The 17,787-nt window shown below is 42.5% G+C and overlaps 1 protein-coding gene across 1 annotated transcript in view; it reads right to left on the bottom strand.

The window, feature by feature from the left end:
• Nucleotides 1-17,787, bottom strand: part of gas7a (growth arrest-specific 7a) — a 53,257-nt gene that overhangs the window by 16,102 nt on the left and 19,368 nt on the right. The window contains exons 5-8 of the mRNA XM_026164039.2: nucleotides 15,148-15,210; nucleotides 8,483-8,572; nucleotides 6,101-6,216; nucleotides 3,432-3,506 (exon numbers count right to left, since the gene is read on the bottom strand). Of these exons, the coding sequence (XP_026019824.1) occupies nucleotides 3,432-3,506; nucleotides 6,101-6,216; nucleotides 8,483-8,572; nucleotides 15,148-15,210 (344 nt within the window). The remainder of the gene's footprint in view (nucleotides 1-3,431; nucleotides 3,507-6,100; nucleotides 6,217-8,482; nucleotides 8,573-15,147; nucleotides 15,211-17,787) is intronic.

Raw genomic sequence — 17,787 nt, 5'->3', positions numbered from 1 at the left:
GCATAAAAAGCAAAAGCAGATTCTGTGCAGCAAAACAAATAATCCATACGTACAGAACCCGAGCAAAGTTTCAAATAATGGTCTCAGCTTATATATAACGAAACAAAGAAAGTCCTCAAAGGACTCTGTGCAGACCTCAACAAACAAAACAAAACAAAAAATAAATTTGCTCGTTTAAGTTTAGCTTTTATTCTTTTCATTACTAGTTTCTTCTTTTCGGTGTTAGCGACAGCTGTAAAAAGCTGATGGAGTATTGTCGTCACCCGCTGGGCAGAGGGAGTGGAAACCCAAGTTTGAGAACAAAGTCGCTTAGGATGTCAAATTGATACCACAGGTGGACTGGCAGCTGCCAGTATTTTTTATAAATGATACCAAAGGATCATATTTGTCAAGGCCATGGATCAAAATGTCATGTAGTGTGCTGTGAGCGGCAGGAGGAAGGATCCAAATGCAGGACTCATAAAGGGCAAAAACTTAAAGCAGCAGCTTTATTTGCTGGGAAAACTCAAACATGAATATAAGGAAACTAAAACCAGAAACGCGAAGCACGAAGCACTAACTAGAAATCTGGGGAAACTAGAAAACAGAACTGAACAGCTAACTAGAAAGCTACCACAAACACAGAGGAGAAAACACAGCGTGGAGAGCATACGATGCGACGCCTGACAAAGAGAAACACAGGACTTAAACACACCAGCAGGACAACGAGAGGATGGGGAACAGGTGGTAACACAGCTGGGACAAATCAGACCTAATGAGACAAAGGAAGCAAAGCAGAATACATGGACAAAGGACACAGACTGTCAAAGTAAAACAGGAAGTATAACACAGAGGAACATGGAGGAACACGCAGACGAGCGTCACAAGACGAGGAACATGAAAAAGACAAAATAACAGAAACCAAAATCCTAGGACTAAAAATATAACACAAGCAGAACCAAAACCCATGAATCACAATAATCAAAGAATATAACTAAAACCCACACAAAGACACTGCGTCACAGACCCAGTACTGTGACACAAAAAGCTCAGAACATCAATACAAACATGTGACTGACAGTTTGCAAAAATCCAAAGCTTCTTCAGCCTGGTTGTGTTGGAAAATTTCACCAAACTGACAAAAGGTAGAACACGCTTTTCTTTTTTTGAGTTACTTTCATAAGAATGCAGGATTGTTTCTGGTTCTGAACTCTCCTTTTAGTGGCAGCAGTTTGATCCCTGGCTCCTCCAGCCTGTACGTCCAAGTACCCTTGGGTGGGATACTGAACCCTGAGTTGATCCTGAAGCATCTTTTGGACTGTGTGTTAGATTAAAAGTGCTTAGGCATAAAAAAGTGAATGTGTGTGTTTGAATGGGTGAATGTAGCAAGAAGGCACTGAGAAAGCTCAAATTGAGCAGAAAAACATTTTAAAAGTACCAGCCCGTTCCTTTTTTTTTGTCTTAGCTTTATACTGTCACTGAGAACAGATGTCAGCAGCCAATGAGAAGAAATTTGGTTTAAATATAGAGCGGCCACAAAAGTAGAGGAGGTCAAATGAATTATTTTGTTCAAGTAGCTAAACCAAGCCCCAGTTTAAGATAAACATGGATTATTTTAAACTATGAGTCATGCAAAGCTACTCTAGTCCCAGAATGAAAACATGAAGCTGGAAATGAGCAGAATTTGTTACCATGTCTTTTAAGATGATCTCGAGATTGTACAAACAAAAATAATTATTGATATTCTATGTATATGTTTGACCTGATGCTTTGTATGTTTGAATGTGGGGGAAATAAATAACGATCTGAGTGTTTTTGAAGAATTGGTTTGACCTCCTGCTGCCCTGTGAACATCCTACGACCAAACTGATCAATACAAGCAAAGGTCAGTCCAGAGCAAAGCAGTACATACTGATCAATCATGACATCAAAGCAGAGAAGCAGTGTGGGGAATGTTTATGGACTTACCTGATAATGCGACATAGTCTGCATAGGCTTTAATGAATACTGGTAGTAGAATACTTATTGAATGAGTACTTCAGTCTGTTAGCACTAATTAGCAGGTATCAGTTTCTGTGTTCTGGCTGCACCTTTAGCATTAGCTCGTAACTTAGCACTCTGTCTGAATATGGTCACTTCTGGCTACAAAACCCTAACATGAAGGCGGTCAAAACGCTAAAGTTGATGCTTCACGATAACACAAACCAGTGGGTGACAACTGGTTTCATACAGAGCACTTGTAGCTCAGTCACAACAGAATAAAAAAATGGACAGCAACCTCCACGCCACTGTCATCTCAACAAGAATAAATTAAGTTGTTGAATTTCATACAGATCCTACATGATTTAATTACGTTCACCACAGAAACATGAAATTATTTTGTTCACATTACAAGTTTGAATTTTGTAAATGTAATAACTGCCCACTTTCATTTTTTTGAGCGTACCTAACGTGCCTGGTTGCCGTCATAGCAACGCCTCTGGTTGTCGTCATAGCAACGTCATTAATATGCAACACGAACGCTTTAAAAAAAGGTGGACGTCGAGGCAAGAATATACCCGCTCCTCGGTCTGTGGCTTGAGAGATGCTCTCATGACTCATCAAGTGATGCTACTGACCAGCCAATCGGTGGCATGCAGTCTGATGACGTCACATTTTAGTCAAGCCGAGTAGGTACTAATGGAAAAGGGCCTTATGTGCATCTTCTACATACAGTGTGCGGTTTAGCTGCATACACCCCACAAAGAAAAGAGAAACACAAACCATTGGTAATGTAAATTTCTTAGGCCAACACCAAATGCAGCAAATGCAAAGGCTATAAAATCAGTTTGCTTGCACACTTGATTTAAATATTTTCTTTATAGTTCACGTCTTGAGAAAGGAAATACACATGTAACAGGATCAGTCACACAAATCTCAGAGTTCCCACCTCTCACATCTAATCTTGTCACTAGTTAGTAAATATGGCCCCATGTCATCAATGCTGTGTTTTTCAATCATTTCAAATAATATTATAAATATTTATAATTATAATATTATAAATATCATAATATTTTAAAGTGGTCACCTAAACTTTTTTACTGGACATTTTTTTATATATCTCATTGAATTCTTTGATATTTGATCTTCAGGTTGCATCTAATTTAATATAATACAGTTTTTATGAGTGTCGGGAAAGCAGTTAAAGTCCACCGTTGCCAAGCCTTTCCCTTTCTACCAACTGCTTCTGGGATCGACTCATAGGCCGTCGTGTTATTTTGCCGACAGACAAACACGATGACAGGAGTCATCTCTGAAAGCAGCATCAAACACAAACAGGATGAATCTATTTTAAAATCGTCCTATCTTTAGAAGCGGTTCTGGTGATTATTGAAACTGTCTCCTGTTTCAAGAGGAAGCTTTTTGAGCTGCACTCACTGATTCATCTCACAGCTTCTGTTTACTGCACTCACCCTTCCTCCTGCGCTGCCAGGGGGCTGAGAGACAGCTTGGAGAGGTTCTTGGCATATTCCTCCTCAATCTTTATCCTGAAACACAAACAACAAGATGAGGAACTGTCAGCTGCCTGGCTCAAGGGAGGACAGACAGAAACAGCTTCAGTGGTTGGAAGAAAATACTTTAACACAAATACTTTTCTGACAGGAATCTTAAAAAATCCAACACCGGGCATAGCTCTGACCCTCGTGCATCGGCAGCCCAGCCGAGCCCCTGCTTTGCTTTACAGCAGTTCGTTTTCAGAGCGGCTCTTCACGCCTTCATTGTGAGATTTACTAATTTTCGCCCCGGGCTGCGTTCAGCCCCGGTAGCCGTGTTTGTGCCCTCTGTGACATTCACTACCTCACATTTACCGGCCACACCTGAGTAAATCTGTCACCCAAAGAAGGTCACCAGGCCCGTTCCTTGACTTAATGCCTTGACTTAATTCTCACAGGCACCGAGCAACCCAGAGAAATGGGAAAAGGTCAGCTCCGAGTGGAAATCTTCCCAAAGGAACTGGGAATCTTGAGTCAATTCTAAGTATATTCACAGGAGATTCCTCATTCACTTCCCACGACGTGAATGGAGCTTTTGTTGGATAAGGTGGAGCTAATTCTATGGGGAGGCGTGAGATCGGATGTAAAAGTTATTTGTGGTGTTTTTGACGTCCTGGTTCTGATTCAGTAGGAGGATTTTTCCCGCATACGAGAAGATTTGGCACACCCTCGCGTACTCAACCATAAAAGGCATTTTGTTTGTAAAATACCCAGAAATAACAGGAAAAAGCTCAGACTTCTCTTAAGGAAGGTAACACTGACTCTTTGTCTTAATGAAGCTGTGGATCAGTCGTGCTAATGTGTAACGGTGACCTCCCAAAGGCTCATTTTGAGCCCAGAAATATCCTACTGAGATCTACAGCTCTCTAATAACAGAGTGAAACCACACAGGGGAATGTCTGGGATCATTTAACCTGCAAGTTTACTGTGTGTGGATTTAATGTGCTGCACATAATAAAATCATTTTAGGTATGCTTTCGTCGAAAAGCTTTCATACACATCAACCAGGCTAAGAGGCTTCCCATTTCTTACAGAGAGCGAAAAAAATAAATGCTTTATTACAGAGTTTTACTTTAGTTTCAGTTTTTAAGGTTTAGTTTACTTTAGTTTCACTTCATTTTTTGTTCAGTTTCACTTTTAAGGAGGTTTAGTTTCAGTTTATTTTACTTGAGTTTCACTTTTTAAGAGGCGTAGTTCAGTTTGGTTTAGTTTCAGTTTATTTTTTGTTCAGTTTCAGTTTTTAAGAGGTTTAGTTTAGTTTTACTTCTAGCTTTTAAAAAATATTAAGTAGCTGATACGCTCATGCGATACCTCTTTGAACCACAAGTTCAGACAGAGACTCATTATAGTGTCAAACTTGGTTTAGTTAACTCTTAGTTACTTTATTAACTTGACTTACTTAGCTACTTAGCTGAACACAACAACATTACACGACAGGTGTGTTGAAATATGAAATGATTGACTGAATAGGAGTGTGAATACGCTTGTTCCACAGTGTTTGTTCTTGGTTTAAACCTGGACCTGTAACAGCAGTGTGTAATAACCCTGAGCCACACCACATGAAGATTTTAAAGTAATTAATAAGATCCTACATTTGTTTCTGTAACGAGTGTGAAGCTGGTTAAATTCTGCGAGGACTGGAGTGATGTGTTGCCTACATCCAGCATTTGTCAGGAGTCTTTCTGCCATGTTTTATACTAACTCTAGATGCGATAACGCTGCATCATTCAGACAAGTGCAAAACTCTTATTGGGAAGAAACGAGGGTGTGTATAAAGTGTCCAGTTACATTACTGGAAAGCACTGTTCTGTCCTCGGGTGTATTTCTAATCTGTACACAGCAAAACTGAAGAAGACTCCATGCTTTGAGCAGGTTGAAACTGAAATGTTGATAAAACACAGAGAACTCAGTGTTAGAGATCTGAACTTTCTCAGCGATGCTGATTTTTACTGCCTAATAACCTGTAATCAGCACCTACAGCATGCATTCACAGGGTGGAACGACCCCTGCTTATTCAGTTTATTTCAATGTAATTTAAGTTATTCAGCACAAAATCACAACAGCAGTCGCCTTAGAGCGTTTTATATGGTAAGATAAAAACGGCAACGATTCCGACAACCCTCTTTGAAAAAGCACTTGGCGATAGCGGGAAGGACAAACTCCCTTTTAACAGGAAGAAACTGGTAGAAACAGGGTAAGGGAGGGGTGAGGGCAGGAAGACGCACTGTGGAGCAGAGCCGAAACACACCGCGAGTGTTTATTAGGGTGATAATGACCAATGAGTGTGGAATTAATAAAAACAAACGCAATGACTCAGTGGGTGGATAAGAGTGGGGTCAGATGATCAGACTTTAGATGGATAAAAAATACTTATAAAGTCAGTGCAGACTACAAGACAATCGAGACTATGACCAGACTTTTCCATTAATAGCCTTGGTAATCCTTCCATTCACAAAATGTGGTTTTCCAGCTCCAGCTCTGGGATTATTTCTGACTCCAGAGCAGCTGTGTGTCTCAAACTCTTGTTAGTTAATTAATTTAATCTCCTGACACCAAACTGCTTATTTCCAGCGGAGCCGAGCCGTTACCTCTCGTGGATAAACTCGGCCATCTCCTTCTGCAGCTGTTTGCCCTTCAGCTGCTTCTGCAGGAGAACCTCGAAGCCCGTCACCAACGTGGTGCCCTGGGGGTCTTTCCTGTCGGTCTGAGGAAGAGGAGCGCATCATTCAGTCACAGCAACAATGAGTTCACGGACAGACCGTCCACTAACACCTCCTAGTTGTTTACATCTGAGAGCGTGTGGAGGACCGGCGGTGTTGTGAGGATGAGCTGCCGGTGTTGAGTCACAAGCCGTGCTCATGAAAGCGTGACTCACACTTGCATGTCAAGGAGGGCATGCGTTGGTGTGCGTGCGTCAGTCACCGGTGGGTGGGTGTGTGTTACATGTGTGTGTGTTACATGTGTGTGTTCCTTTTTTTTTTCTGAGCACATGAATGTCACACGAACGGTCGGGCCGGGATGTGCGGAGCTCGGCATCATTTGTGACGGCAAAAGAGGAACAGAAGTGTCAGATTCATGTCGCACAGCAGGTCCGAGCAGCAGGTCAGCTGACAAACAAGACAAAACATCGCAACACGACATGACAGGCCGCAAACGAGGAGCCAAACAGCAGCAGAAGAGGCGGCAGGGGGACGAGGATTGGATTTCAGTCACTTAGACAGGCTGAAGGGTTTTTGTGTACAAATCTAATTAAGGATGGTAATGTTTGGAAAATTGCAGGAGCCACGGGAGAGACGTCATTTGTGTTTGCATGAAAACCGATAACAGGTTTTGTTAAATGAGAAGGAGAGTGCTGGATCGACATATTGACCGTTTTCTGTCAGCGCACATAATTTAATGTGAGCGTTTTGCTTTTATTTGCTTTTAGCGGCAAAGATTTGCTCAAATGGTCAACAAAAGGTGCTGACTGGAATAAAACAAATCCTTTGTGTAATGCTTGAAAAGGCTAGTTTATGTGCTGGGTAAGAAAAATGGAAGATCCAATGTCACATTTGCAAAGAAAACATAATCACTTTACAGGGAAGAGCTGCATGGATCCTCATGTCTGTAGTTTCATCACAAAATAGGACTTTTAGGACTTCCTGTCTTTTATTAAGCTTATCCACATTTTCAGATTTAATGATGATTAGATACCAAAATATTCTAGTTCTGGATTCAGAACATTGAACATTGATCAGTCAAGAAAAGATTCATGTTCTGTGGCTGGTTTTTCTTCATTAGTGAAAGGTTCCTTTATTTGCTTGTTCAGTCTACACTTAGGTAAAGTCAGCACCCGATGGGCAAAGAAAAACACTGTCACATGGCAGGAAGAAGACACCAAAGATGGGTCAGAGAACATCTAAGTTGATCCATCCACAACACGAGATTAGTCATTAATATCTCACTGTTTATAGCACCTGGTGTATGAGCGTCTACCAGAAGTCTTTAATTTAGGTACCAGAAATCTTATGGCACTTTCTAGTCCGCCTATAGCAGCGGTCTCCTACCTTTTTTGCGCCATGGACCGGTTTATGCCCGACAATATTTTCACGGACTGGCCTTTAAGGTGTCGCGGATAAATACAACAAAATAAAACTAGTACCGGTACCGAAAAAAAGAAGATTTATTCATAACACACGTGAAAAGACCAAGGAAAACCGAGTAAACGATAAAAACGATAACAAAATAACGCTGAAAACCGATAAAAACTCTGAAAACCATTCACACCTGAGCCTCAACTCTCGCGGCCTGGTACCAAACGACTCACGGACCGGTACCGGTCCAAGGCCCGGGGGTTGGGGACCGCTGGCCTATAGGACAAGATCATGTGTTATGTGAGTGTTTCACCATCACCCTGTTGGTGTTTTTCAAATGAGACGTAATGAGTGAAGTGTGGATCTGACAGTGAAACCTCAAGCTCCTTTCCTGATGACTTGTAAGTGAATATCTCAGATAATCCTACTCTCTGACGCTCACGATGACCATAATTTATAGAACGAGCTTCACTTGTTGTTCAGTATGACATGCAACTCATCGGGAAAGTGTTTACTGAGGTCGCAGAGAATCGAAATCGAGGGCTGTTTTCCTGAAGACTTTTGTGCAACCAGAAGACTTTTCCAACTGGAGGAGCTGCCCCCGTGCTGTTTTAAGGCACTTCTAGCTTGGCTTCATTCTTGGTACCTTTCTTGTATATAAATAGATACATTTATGCTTAAACATTTGTTAAAATGGACTTCTAAAATTAAACGTTGTTTACATTTTAATCTATGAAGCCAAAGCTAAAGAGAGTAATGTACAAAGCTAAAAACAGCGGCTGCACTTCACAAAGGTTTCCGCCTCTAAGGCTGCTGATGCTGTCACAGGAGATGCAAAAATAAAGCCCGGGAGCGAGTCAGGACTCTGCTGCGTCTCTGTGTTTTTGAGGAACTCACCCAGAAGTAATCGCAGTAGCTCCATTCGTCGGGCTTGAGGAGCTGCTGCTCCGGACCTTCTCCAGGCAGAGGAAAAGTCACACAGTTTATCTGAAGTAAGAAACGAGAGGAGACAGAAAGGTGACGAGTTATGACCCAACTGAAACAGAGCTGCTGAAGTGCTGCGGGAAGGAAACTGAATGTGGACGCAAGCAAGGTTAGAGTTTTATCTGGATCATGCGCATGGCAGGAAAAAGGTCAGGCGTGAGTAAACGTATGTGGCGATGAGGAAGGTGACCCATGGAGGCTTCAGGGAGGAGAGAGAGACAGACTATCACCGAAAACAAAGAGAAAGCATTTCTTCTGTACAGCTCAAATCGAACAAATTAACTTTGTAAACTTGACAATATGTAGTGTGAGAGATAAACACACCCAGCACTCAGCCTGAATACAGACTCCATGGTCCACAGCGTCTTCAATTACTCTCTGAGTTGCAATTATGTAATGTTCACCATCTGCGAGTCCTCCCTCTTGGCACTGCAAGATACCCTCTGTGCCATGTCAACCGCTGCTGCAAACTGCATGGGCATCCAGGCAGGCTGCTTCATCCACAAACGCACAAAAACACACACTGACTCACACTGTTTACAGCATGAGTTCACCACTGTACTGCTGTCACACAGGCTGGAGAGAAACAACATCTACCAGCTGCTTCTTTCTTTTCACTCCAGCATGTGAAATAAAGAGCAGGACAGGGCTCGTTTTAAGCAACACAATATCAGTCATGTGCATCCAGGTTTACCTCTCCAGCTGGTGAGCGATGCTTCAGGATTAAAGTTTGGGGTAGATTCAAAGCCAGGGAAGATTTATTCACAGCACACTCTGTGTGGTACCCATCAAACTAAATATAAAGCATCAAGCAGAATGCTCAAAAACAAAGCGGTACTTTTGCTATTATTGTGTGGGTGGAGCTCCTGCTTTGCTATCAGATCTGCAGAAGCCGGTAAACATGGATCTCACAAGCTGCTGTTCGGGAATTGGTTTATCTTTCACAGTGTTTTTCATATATTCAGTGCTTCTCTAGTGCCAGTGTTTTAATGAAGCCATTCTCAGGTCTGGAGTGCTGCGGCTCACTTACATAAGAGAAAATGTCATGAGGCCAACATCACCTTAAGCCTTCACTCTACTCAAAATGCAAGAGAAAGTGATGTATGTCCTTGAAATTGTTATTCAAAAAACACAAGCAACACAGGTAGTTGGTTATAAACTGCTAATGCTACACAACCATAAGACACAAGAAAGAGTAATGAGTGATATTACAACCAACCAAAATCTTTAATTTACTTATTAAAGTAAATTTATTTAGTAAATTCTTTTAAAGTAAACTACGGCCCACCTGCAGGACCTTCATGGCCGAAGAGGGTCCCAGCCCACACTTTGGGAATCCCTGTTTTAATAGGTTGACATGTAAGTTAAAAGATGGTTGGATCTAAGAGCATCCACAGTACAATAGATGGCCAGTTTAGCATACCTTGGATAATAAGAAAGAGTAACCTTTGTCCTTTAGATGCAGATGGACAGCTGAGTCTTGTCCTGTGGAGGTGGCTCTTCTATGTTGTGCCATGCGCTTGTGAAGTGGCTGTTTGGTCTCTCCAATGTAGAGGTCTGGGCAATGTAAAGGTCACTCTTTCGAGGATTCCAATGTTCTCATTTTGGACAGAGAGGACAGATGGTTTGAAAGAGGAGTGAAAGAAGCCATCTATGTCCACTGTGAGCGACTGTCTTTGAACAGAGGCGGTGGCTTACGACACCAACTGTCTGCCATCTATAATCCAGTTTTGAGATTTTCCCTTCCCAGACGCCTTAATGCCCACTCACATCCTGGGCCATCTGACCTCAGGAAATCACATGATAGGGTGGGGCCAGGTTTCACAATGAGCTCACCTGAAACCCTGGCTGATTGTGACCCACACCCGTTTTCACACCTTGGCTCATGTGATTAGGTAGAGGATCATCAGGGGGTCCTTTTGTCCCTCTTTTGGGGGGAAACTCCCACTGGGTTTAAATCTGGGACTCTCCACCATTTGACCCTCGAACTGAAGAAGCTTCTCGGATGAGAGGTGAAACGTCTTCAAGCAACTTAAAGAAGTCCAGATGCTTTTCTTTCCAAGCTCCTTAGACTACGATGACCTGGATGACTGAGAACCTTCACAGACAATTGGAACAATACTTGGTCTGCGACACTCAAGTACACATTGGGCCACAGTCTCCAACCAAATAAAAACTTACTTGCTAGCAGAGAAGCGAGCTAAGATTAGCCAGCTAACTGTTACGGTAAACAGTCATTCATTTCAGTTGGCTGTTCAGGTAACATTAACCACATTATTGGGTATTCAGTTTATGTAGGCATCTTGTCTCAAACTCAGTTTTGACACCTAAAACCAAGAAGTATTTCAAGCCAATGTTAGCAAACACCAGGCTACTTGCATGACCAAATTGCTAAGATGGCTAAGAAATTTCTTTTTAATACAGTCACAGAATCATTAAAAAGGATTAAAAGGTTTTTTTTTAAGTGTAAATGCTCTATATTGCTATATAAATATAGTCTATATTTATTTATACCAGGGATTATAAAGTGTAATATGTACCCATTTTTAAAGCAGCTTTGTTTCTGGCCCCTACCATTTCTAGCTTTCACTTGAAAATGGTTGCTCTTTAGCAACAAAATATATATATGTATATATAAATATATATATACATACTGTCTTTAACGATTGCCTCTCGCTGTCTTCTGCACTGTAGCTGTGGCCAAATACAATACCATAAGAGCAAACCAAAACAGTAAAGCCTTGGAGGCTGGAAAAATACACAAGGAAATAAAATTCACAATGAAGCTACGCTAAGCTGATAATTATCTATTTTAGAGGCAGATGACGCCTGATTTTTAATGGTAAAATAAAAGTGCCATACTTGTATATATTACAAGCTCTCCTGTACAAGCCATGCAGTAGATTTATGACGCAAATATCTTTATGTTGGAGGGCTCAACAGAGAAGGCAAGAAAGAAGTATAGAACAGTTAATGTTTTTAGATTTTCAGTATTTGTGACAGAGGAGTGTGAATATTTCCATATACAGGTATATTTCCACATAAAACCTTGATTATTTTGCACTTAAAACTTCACCAACCCCAGCATTAATATGTAGTGGGCTTCCTCACTCTCCTCTCTTTGCCACCACAAACAAAGCATCATAACAACTTCCAAAAAACAGAACGTAAAATAGATGAGTAATGCTCTTCTTCTCTTTGTTATATAATCGCTAAAATCCAGAGGACATGTTAATATGGCAAACTGCCACTGAAACTCACGGGCATGGTAGCAAGCTAATAAACAACATTAACTCACAGCAGCACATTGTAATGTAAAGGAGCAGCGGTGTGATTTACTCTGTGTGCAGACCAGTCACTTTGTTCATTTTCTGCCTCAGAGACCATACTGATTGTCATGGGCACCAGATTTTCCATTACACTGGCTCCACATTTATCATGACTGTTGTTTATCTGCCTCTCACATCCAGCAAAAAATGAGACCATTCATCTAAGGGAAGCCTGTCTGGCTAACTTACTTCTCCCTGATGGCTGCTTAGTGAGGTACTCTGGGGCTGAGAATAAAATATTAATATAGATTACCTTTATGCCACAGCGTGTGATAAATCAGACCGAGGCCAGTCTTGGGGGGGTGTTTGAAGTCCAGCCATCGGGCTTGACTGTTTGAATTTAGTACAAAACAAAGCTGCAAGCTATATATGAGTGTAGATTTGCTGAGTGAACTGGCACATTTAGTCCTCAGTCAGCATTCATAAGCATTCGCCCTCATGAGAGTTTAGTATCCAAGCTACAGGCAATGCTTATTTCATTACATATTTTTGTGTTTATTTATTTTGCTGACGAGAGTCGGGGGAGGGGGGGGGAAATCAAGTCAAAGAACAAATGGTCCGTGAGAGACGTAAACCTGGCAGATGAACAAACAACTGAAACGCTCTCTTGCGAATGTTCGTTTTCGAGCAGCATATAGCACATTTCCTGCAAGACTCCACCTTCACAGCCGTACACAGGTTCACCTTACTATAACCCCCACTCAGTTTTCTTCTTTATTGTCTGTTAATATTGTTTCCAAGCCTGGGAGCAACCAGGAATGTTCTTAGTTTATTAGCTGATAAAACAGGAGACAAAACGAGGTTAATCATTGTTAATACAAATACTAACTGTAAGATACATTTAAAGCCATTAATCACATATACAGGTTTAATATCTAAAACATGTTTTAAATTAAAGGTAGCTGAAATATATGGTGCCATTTACACCATTTGCACACAAAGATGTTAGGCAGCATTGACACCGATTAATTTCAGGCTTCAACGCTCTTGCTTCTCATTCACATGCATTGGATGATGTCACATGTTGCTGAACTGAATTATGGCTCCGTCGCTTCACTTTGCTCATGAGAATGATGCGGTGGCGTGCACAGGCATCAAAAAATAGGAGCTAATACTAACTTTTAATTGTAGCTTGGCTAGCTTGCTTTTGATAAAGGCTGGTTGCTAGCATAATGCTGCAGTCACAGCCTGAATGCAAATCACAGACTTGTCTATGAACACTATCCCGCTCTTGGCCATACTGTAGTGATACTGAGCAAAGAGCAACACAAACCAGAAATGGAGAAGGTTTATTTTACTTTCAAGGTGAAATTTTCCATTTTGTTACATTTTTTCAAGTTTTACTAGCAGTTAGCGCGTTTGTGTACTGCTAGCGACCAAAGCAATCGATTTCATCCAGTAACCTCCAAGAACGAATGATGCAGAACAGATGCGTTTCCCTAGCAACAAGTACTTAAGTCACATCCATTTTGGCTCTTGATCAATGTTCACACGATGCCACATGAAATATGAGCGTAATGATACCTAACCACTTTATGAGAGATCATATGTTAATTAGCTGAACTTTTCTGGCATTTACTTTTTCACCAGCAGCCCAGATACGTTTTTTTTATTTTACTTTTCAGAAATACTTAACATCTTCTGATAGTGAGCCAGCTTGGTAGCTAACTCTGATGAACCTTGTGAATCCTTTTCACGGTAACATGGCAAAAAATCTGGACCGTGTTTTAACTCTTCTTTCCATTTGTTCGGGCCCAGATTGCCGTTTCTTCACTGAAACCTCCTCTGCAAAGATGCCAGCTGACGTGGTACCGAGCACGTGCAGCCCAGCAACAAGTCAAACCACAGGGGCATGAATGTTTCACTAAAAACCTCAAGTCTCAAAAATTATTAAATCTGATCCGATCGGTCAGATGTGGTGAAGGTGAAAACAAGGTCGCAAGGCGGCTGCTTCTCGTGTGTGAAGCCTCGGCGCCCCGCGAGGGTCCATTTTGCCAACAGTCATGGATGTGAGCGTCTCCATGACAACTGTGGAGGGGTTGTGTAACGTGAGGTGCACCACGACGAACAAAAAGACACCTCTGAGGGCCGACGTCACTGATTTAGTTGTTATCACCTGTATTTTTTTTTCCAGCTGCTGCAGAGACATTTAGCATGCATGATTGTTTTTTTTCTTCCCAAGCATCAAGACTTCCCAGAAATTCCTCTTTTTTTTAGTGGAGAAGGAAAGAAATCTCTCCATGAGAACTCTTTGGATGAAGCCAAAGAACAACAATAGATCTGCGAGCTGTGAAAGGCTTTGGAAAAGCAAACAAAGAGGAGGAAGAAATAATCTTCAAAACAGTATGTCTTCTGTGAATATCTGAATGGTTCCCCCCTCCCTCTCAAACCACCACCACCACTTTCTCCTATGGCGGTGTTTTCCATTTCAGCACCCATTAATCAGTGCTATTGCCTTTGTCACCATGGAAACTGGACTTGCTGCATCTCTCTCAGGTCTGGTGGTGTTTTTCACAATAGCCAGACTGACGGCTCCCGTGGCTGCAGCAGGTCAGCGAGCCCACCGAGTGCAAAATCAGCCCCTCGCGAGACACAAAACCCACCTCTGTCTGCTTCTCCATCAACGCACGACCGCCTAACCGCTGCCCCCCACCACCCCCTCACCACAGCCTGCATTATGGACTGAGAGATTACATAACTGCAACTACTGTCTGGGTATCTTCACACAAAGCTACTGTGTACATTATAGAAAAAAATCCCTGCACCGTGGTGAAGACCTCAGTTTCTACTCCGAGTGTGACCTGCAGAGGGTGATAACAACTGGAGGAGACAAACACACACTTAATCTGACATATCATAAAAATACCAACAGGATTCTGCAGGCTCCTCACTTATCAGTCATTAAAAACACATCAGAGAGTCTCCAAAGCGTGAATTAATCTTTGACAGACATAAAATCAATATTATAGACTGAGGCCGCTCAAGTCAATGAGACCGATATGAGTGCGAGACTCCCGCACAGCCTCTTCATTCAGATGATTGAGGTATCCAGTATTGCAGGGAACCCCCTCACATTACTCCACAAGGACATGTAATGCATTATGATTTGAGTTTAACGTCAACAGATGGTAAAAGAGAAAAAACAAGTGATTTGAACTTAATTGAGGTGCATGAGGAGCTTCAGCAGAGGATGCACAGATAGAAGCACAAAGAAGGAGAAGAGGAAGGATTAAGTTTCTCAGTACTCACAGTGATCTTGGTCTCCTTGACCTCCTTGATCTGCCTCTTGGCCGGCGAAACAGAGCCGGGGGGCTGCGGGGCGAGACAGGAGGGATCGTCAAAACTCTCCTCAGTGTCAAAGCTGGCTTCCATCATCATCCCTCTCACCTCCTCCTGCTTCTCTATTCTGGGAAAGCCTCACTCTCTCCTCTCTCCTTTCTCTTTCCCTCCACGCACCAAGGCTGCCAACGGTCTCACAAGCCGCGGAGCGAGCGGAGAGGAGTTGCGTTGCAGGAGGGGGAGGGAGGGAGGTGTGTGTAACTGCGGTGGGAAGGTAGCATGAGGGAGGAGGAGGAGGGAGGCAGTAAGGGGAATTGTGGCGGCTGTGGGAGCGTGACAAAGTCTTGCCTCCGGTTAATCTGCTGTCACATGAGTTTTAAGGTTGTAGCCCAATCACCACCTCACCTCCACACCTGCCTTCCCCTTTCACCTCACCCAATGATGTCCATGCAGGAGGAGAGATAAAAGATGAAGAAACATCACTGAGCTAGTTCAGGGATGGAGGCACTGGAGGATGGGAAGAAGGGAAATTTCCGAGGAAAGAAGAAAAAAGAGAGAGGACAAGGAGGCAGATGAGGAGAGGGGGGGGGGGGGGTGTATTTACATGATCCTTGCCCCCCCTCCCTCCCCAGAGACCCAGATAGTGAGGGAGGAGGGAGCAGCAAGGCGTAGGTGTTGGTGATGGGGGTTGGCTTGATGGAAATGGCTGAATGATGATATTTAAGAGACAAATTACAACTGGGAGGAGGGGGGAGAGAGCAGGAGGGAAAACAAGCAGCCAATGAGAAGCAGCGTCTCTGATTGTGTGTGTGTGTGTTTGGGAATGAGACGCATGCACATTACAGGGTTAAGCAAGTGCTCAGATTCAGCTGTGTGTAAACAGTGTGTTTACACCGGCAGCTACATCGCTATCGTCTTCCTCACGTGATGCCGCTTCACCCGAGGCATTGAACGTAAAAGCTGCGCACGGAGCAGCTTCCTCGCCACACCTTCGTACAACACCCACCTGGTCCAACAACAACACCATCAAACGAGAACGACACCGAGGAGCGCGACAAACATGTTCTCACCTTGGTCGTGCAAAACATGGCGGCTGGCAGCTCTGACCGCAACAACCACAGTCCAGGTTTGGCGGGATCCGTGGGCCCGGCGCTCCCAGAGCTCCCAGTGTGAGCTTTGATTATTTGTTATTATTTTTTGGCTGGCCTGCTTCTTCACAAACTCTAACATTTGTCCAAATCTCAGACGCCCATATGGCCCAACTGTCCGTCCACCTATACTCTCCTGTGTGATCATGACACTGTATGCCCTCATCTGACTCGTAATTAGTCACGTGGGTTGGCATGTAATCGAAGTTGGCCTGGGTCCATCGGAGCTGCGGGAGCGGCCCTGCTTTCAGTGGAAAGAGAGCGCCAGCTTCCTTTGAAGTGGAATCTTTTACAGGAAAACTGTGGCTGTGGTGATATGGGTGATTGTGACCACAGAACAGCCTGACCAAACTAAAGAGCGTGCTGTGAGTGCTGCTCGCTTTTTACAGAAAGGAGGACGCGAAAAGACACGATGCACAAACAAAAACACGCGACTTTTTGGCAGTTCAGAGTTTTAGCAGCAAATCTGGGCGATGTCTCACTGAGCTGAAGTATCTAGTATCCAATCCTGACAATCATTGCTAAAGAGTAAGACAGCCAACAGGGCATCATACAGTAATTCTTTGGGGAACAGGCAGTGATTCAAGACTGCATGGAGGTTCTAGAAAAAGCATAAAAGCTTCTAAATACTGAACTCTGAAAGTGAGCTTTTCCATTTTTATTTAAACAGATGTTTTAGCCATTTCTTGCCAAATGTGCAACAAATGAGCGAGCTATCAGCTATTCTTAGTAAATATATCTTCAGAGAAATGAATTCCAAGTGCTCAGATACCAAGGTTACATTCTCAGACTGTGTTGTTATTATCCTAAAGCAATTTCAAACAGTTTTAACCTGAGAACAGCTGCAGTTTGTCATTTCTGAGAAACCTTCAAACCTAAACTTTGCCAAAATGACTGTGATCACCTCATGTTTCAGTTTAAAGTAATAAAGAGAGGGAATTATAGGTTAATTTCTTCCTGGTTTTGGAGTCCTATGCTATAAAAGAAGATGAGACTGGAATAATTACATTTATCAGCATTAATGAGGGTGAAAACCTTTGTTACTGTAACAGCAAATTATTTTTTGACAGCTAAGGAAAATCTACATGTAAGTGATCTTAAATAGACACGTGGTGCACTCAGTAAGAAAACTGTCAGAGTGGAGGATGCTTTAAGTAAATAGAAAGCAGTCTTAGCACTTCTGATCTATTCATAGCTTATGAGTTGCTATTAATTTAGAAACGTTACATAAAGGTGATTTGTATGAAATCAAACTTAATTTTGGTTAATGATTGTCCAGTTTTATCAACCAATCACCAGTGACGGGGTATCAGATGCTCAAATTTGAGATACTTGTTGGTTAAAAGACGAATGCATTGACCCTGTGAGACTGTGATGGTGATGGTAGGTAACTCTGATGTTAGGTTTGGCAAAAAAAACGGATGTAAGCCAACTCCTAAGAAATGGGTGTTTTTATTGGACG

This window comes from Astatotilapia calliptera, chromosome 4 (genome assembly GCF_964374335.1).
Source record: "Astatotilapia calliptera chromosome 4, fAstCal68.1, whole genome shotgun sequence".
NCBI classification, from domain to species: domain Eukaryota; kingdom Metazoa; phylum Chordata; class Actinopteri; order Cichliformes; family Cichlidae; genus Astatotilapia; species Astatotilapia calliptera.
Note: the sequence above shows the minus strand (reverse complement) of the source record. Positions and strands in the feature narration are given on the sequence as shown.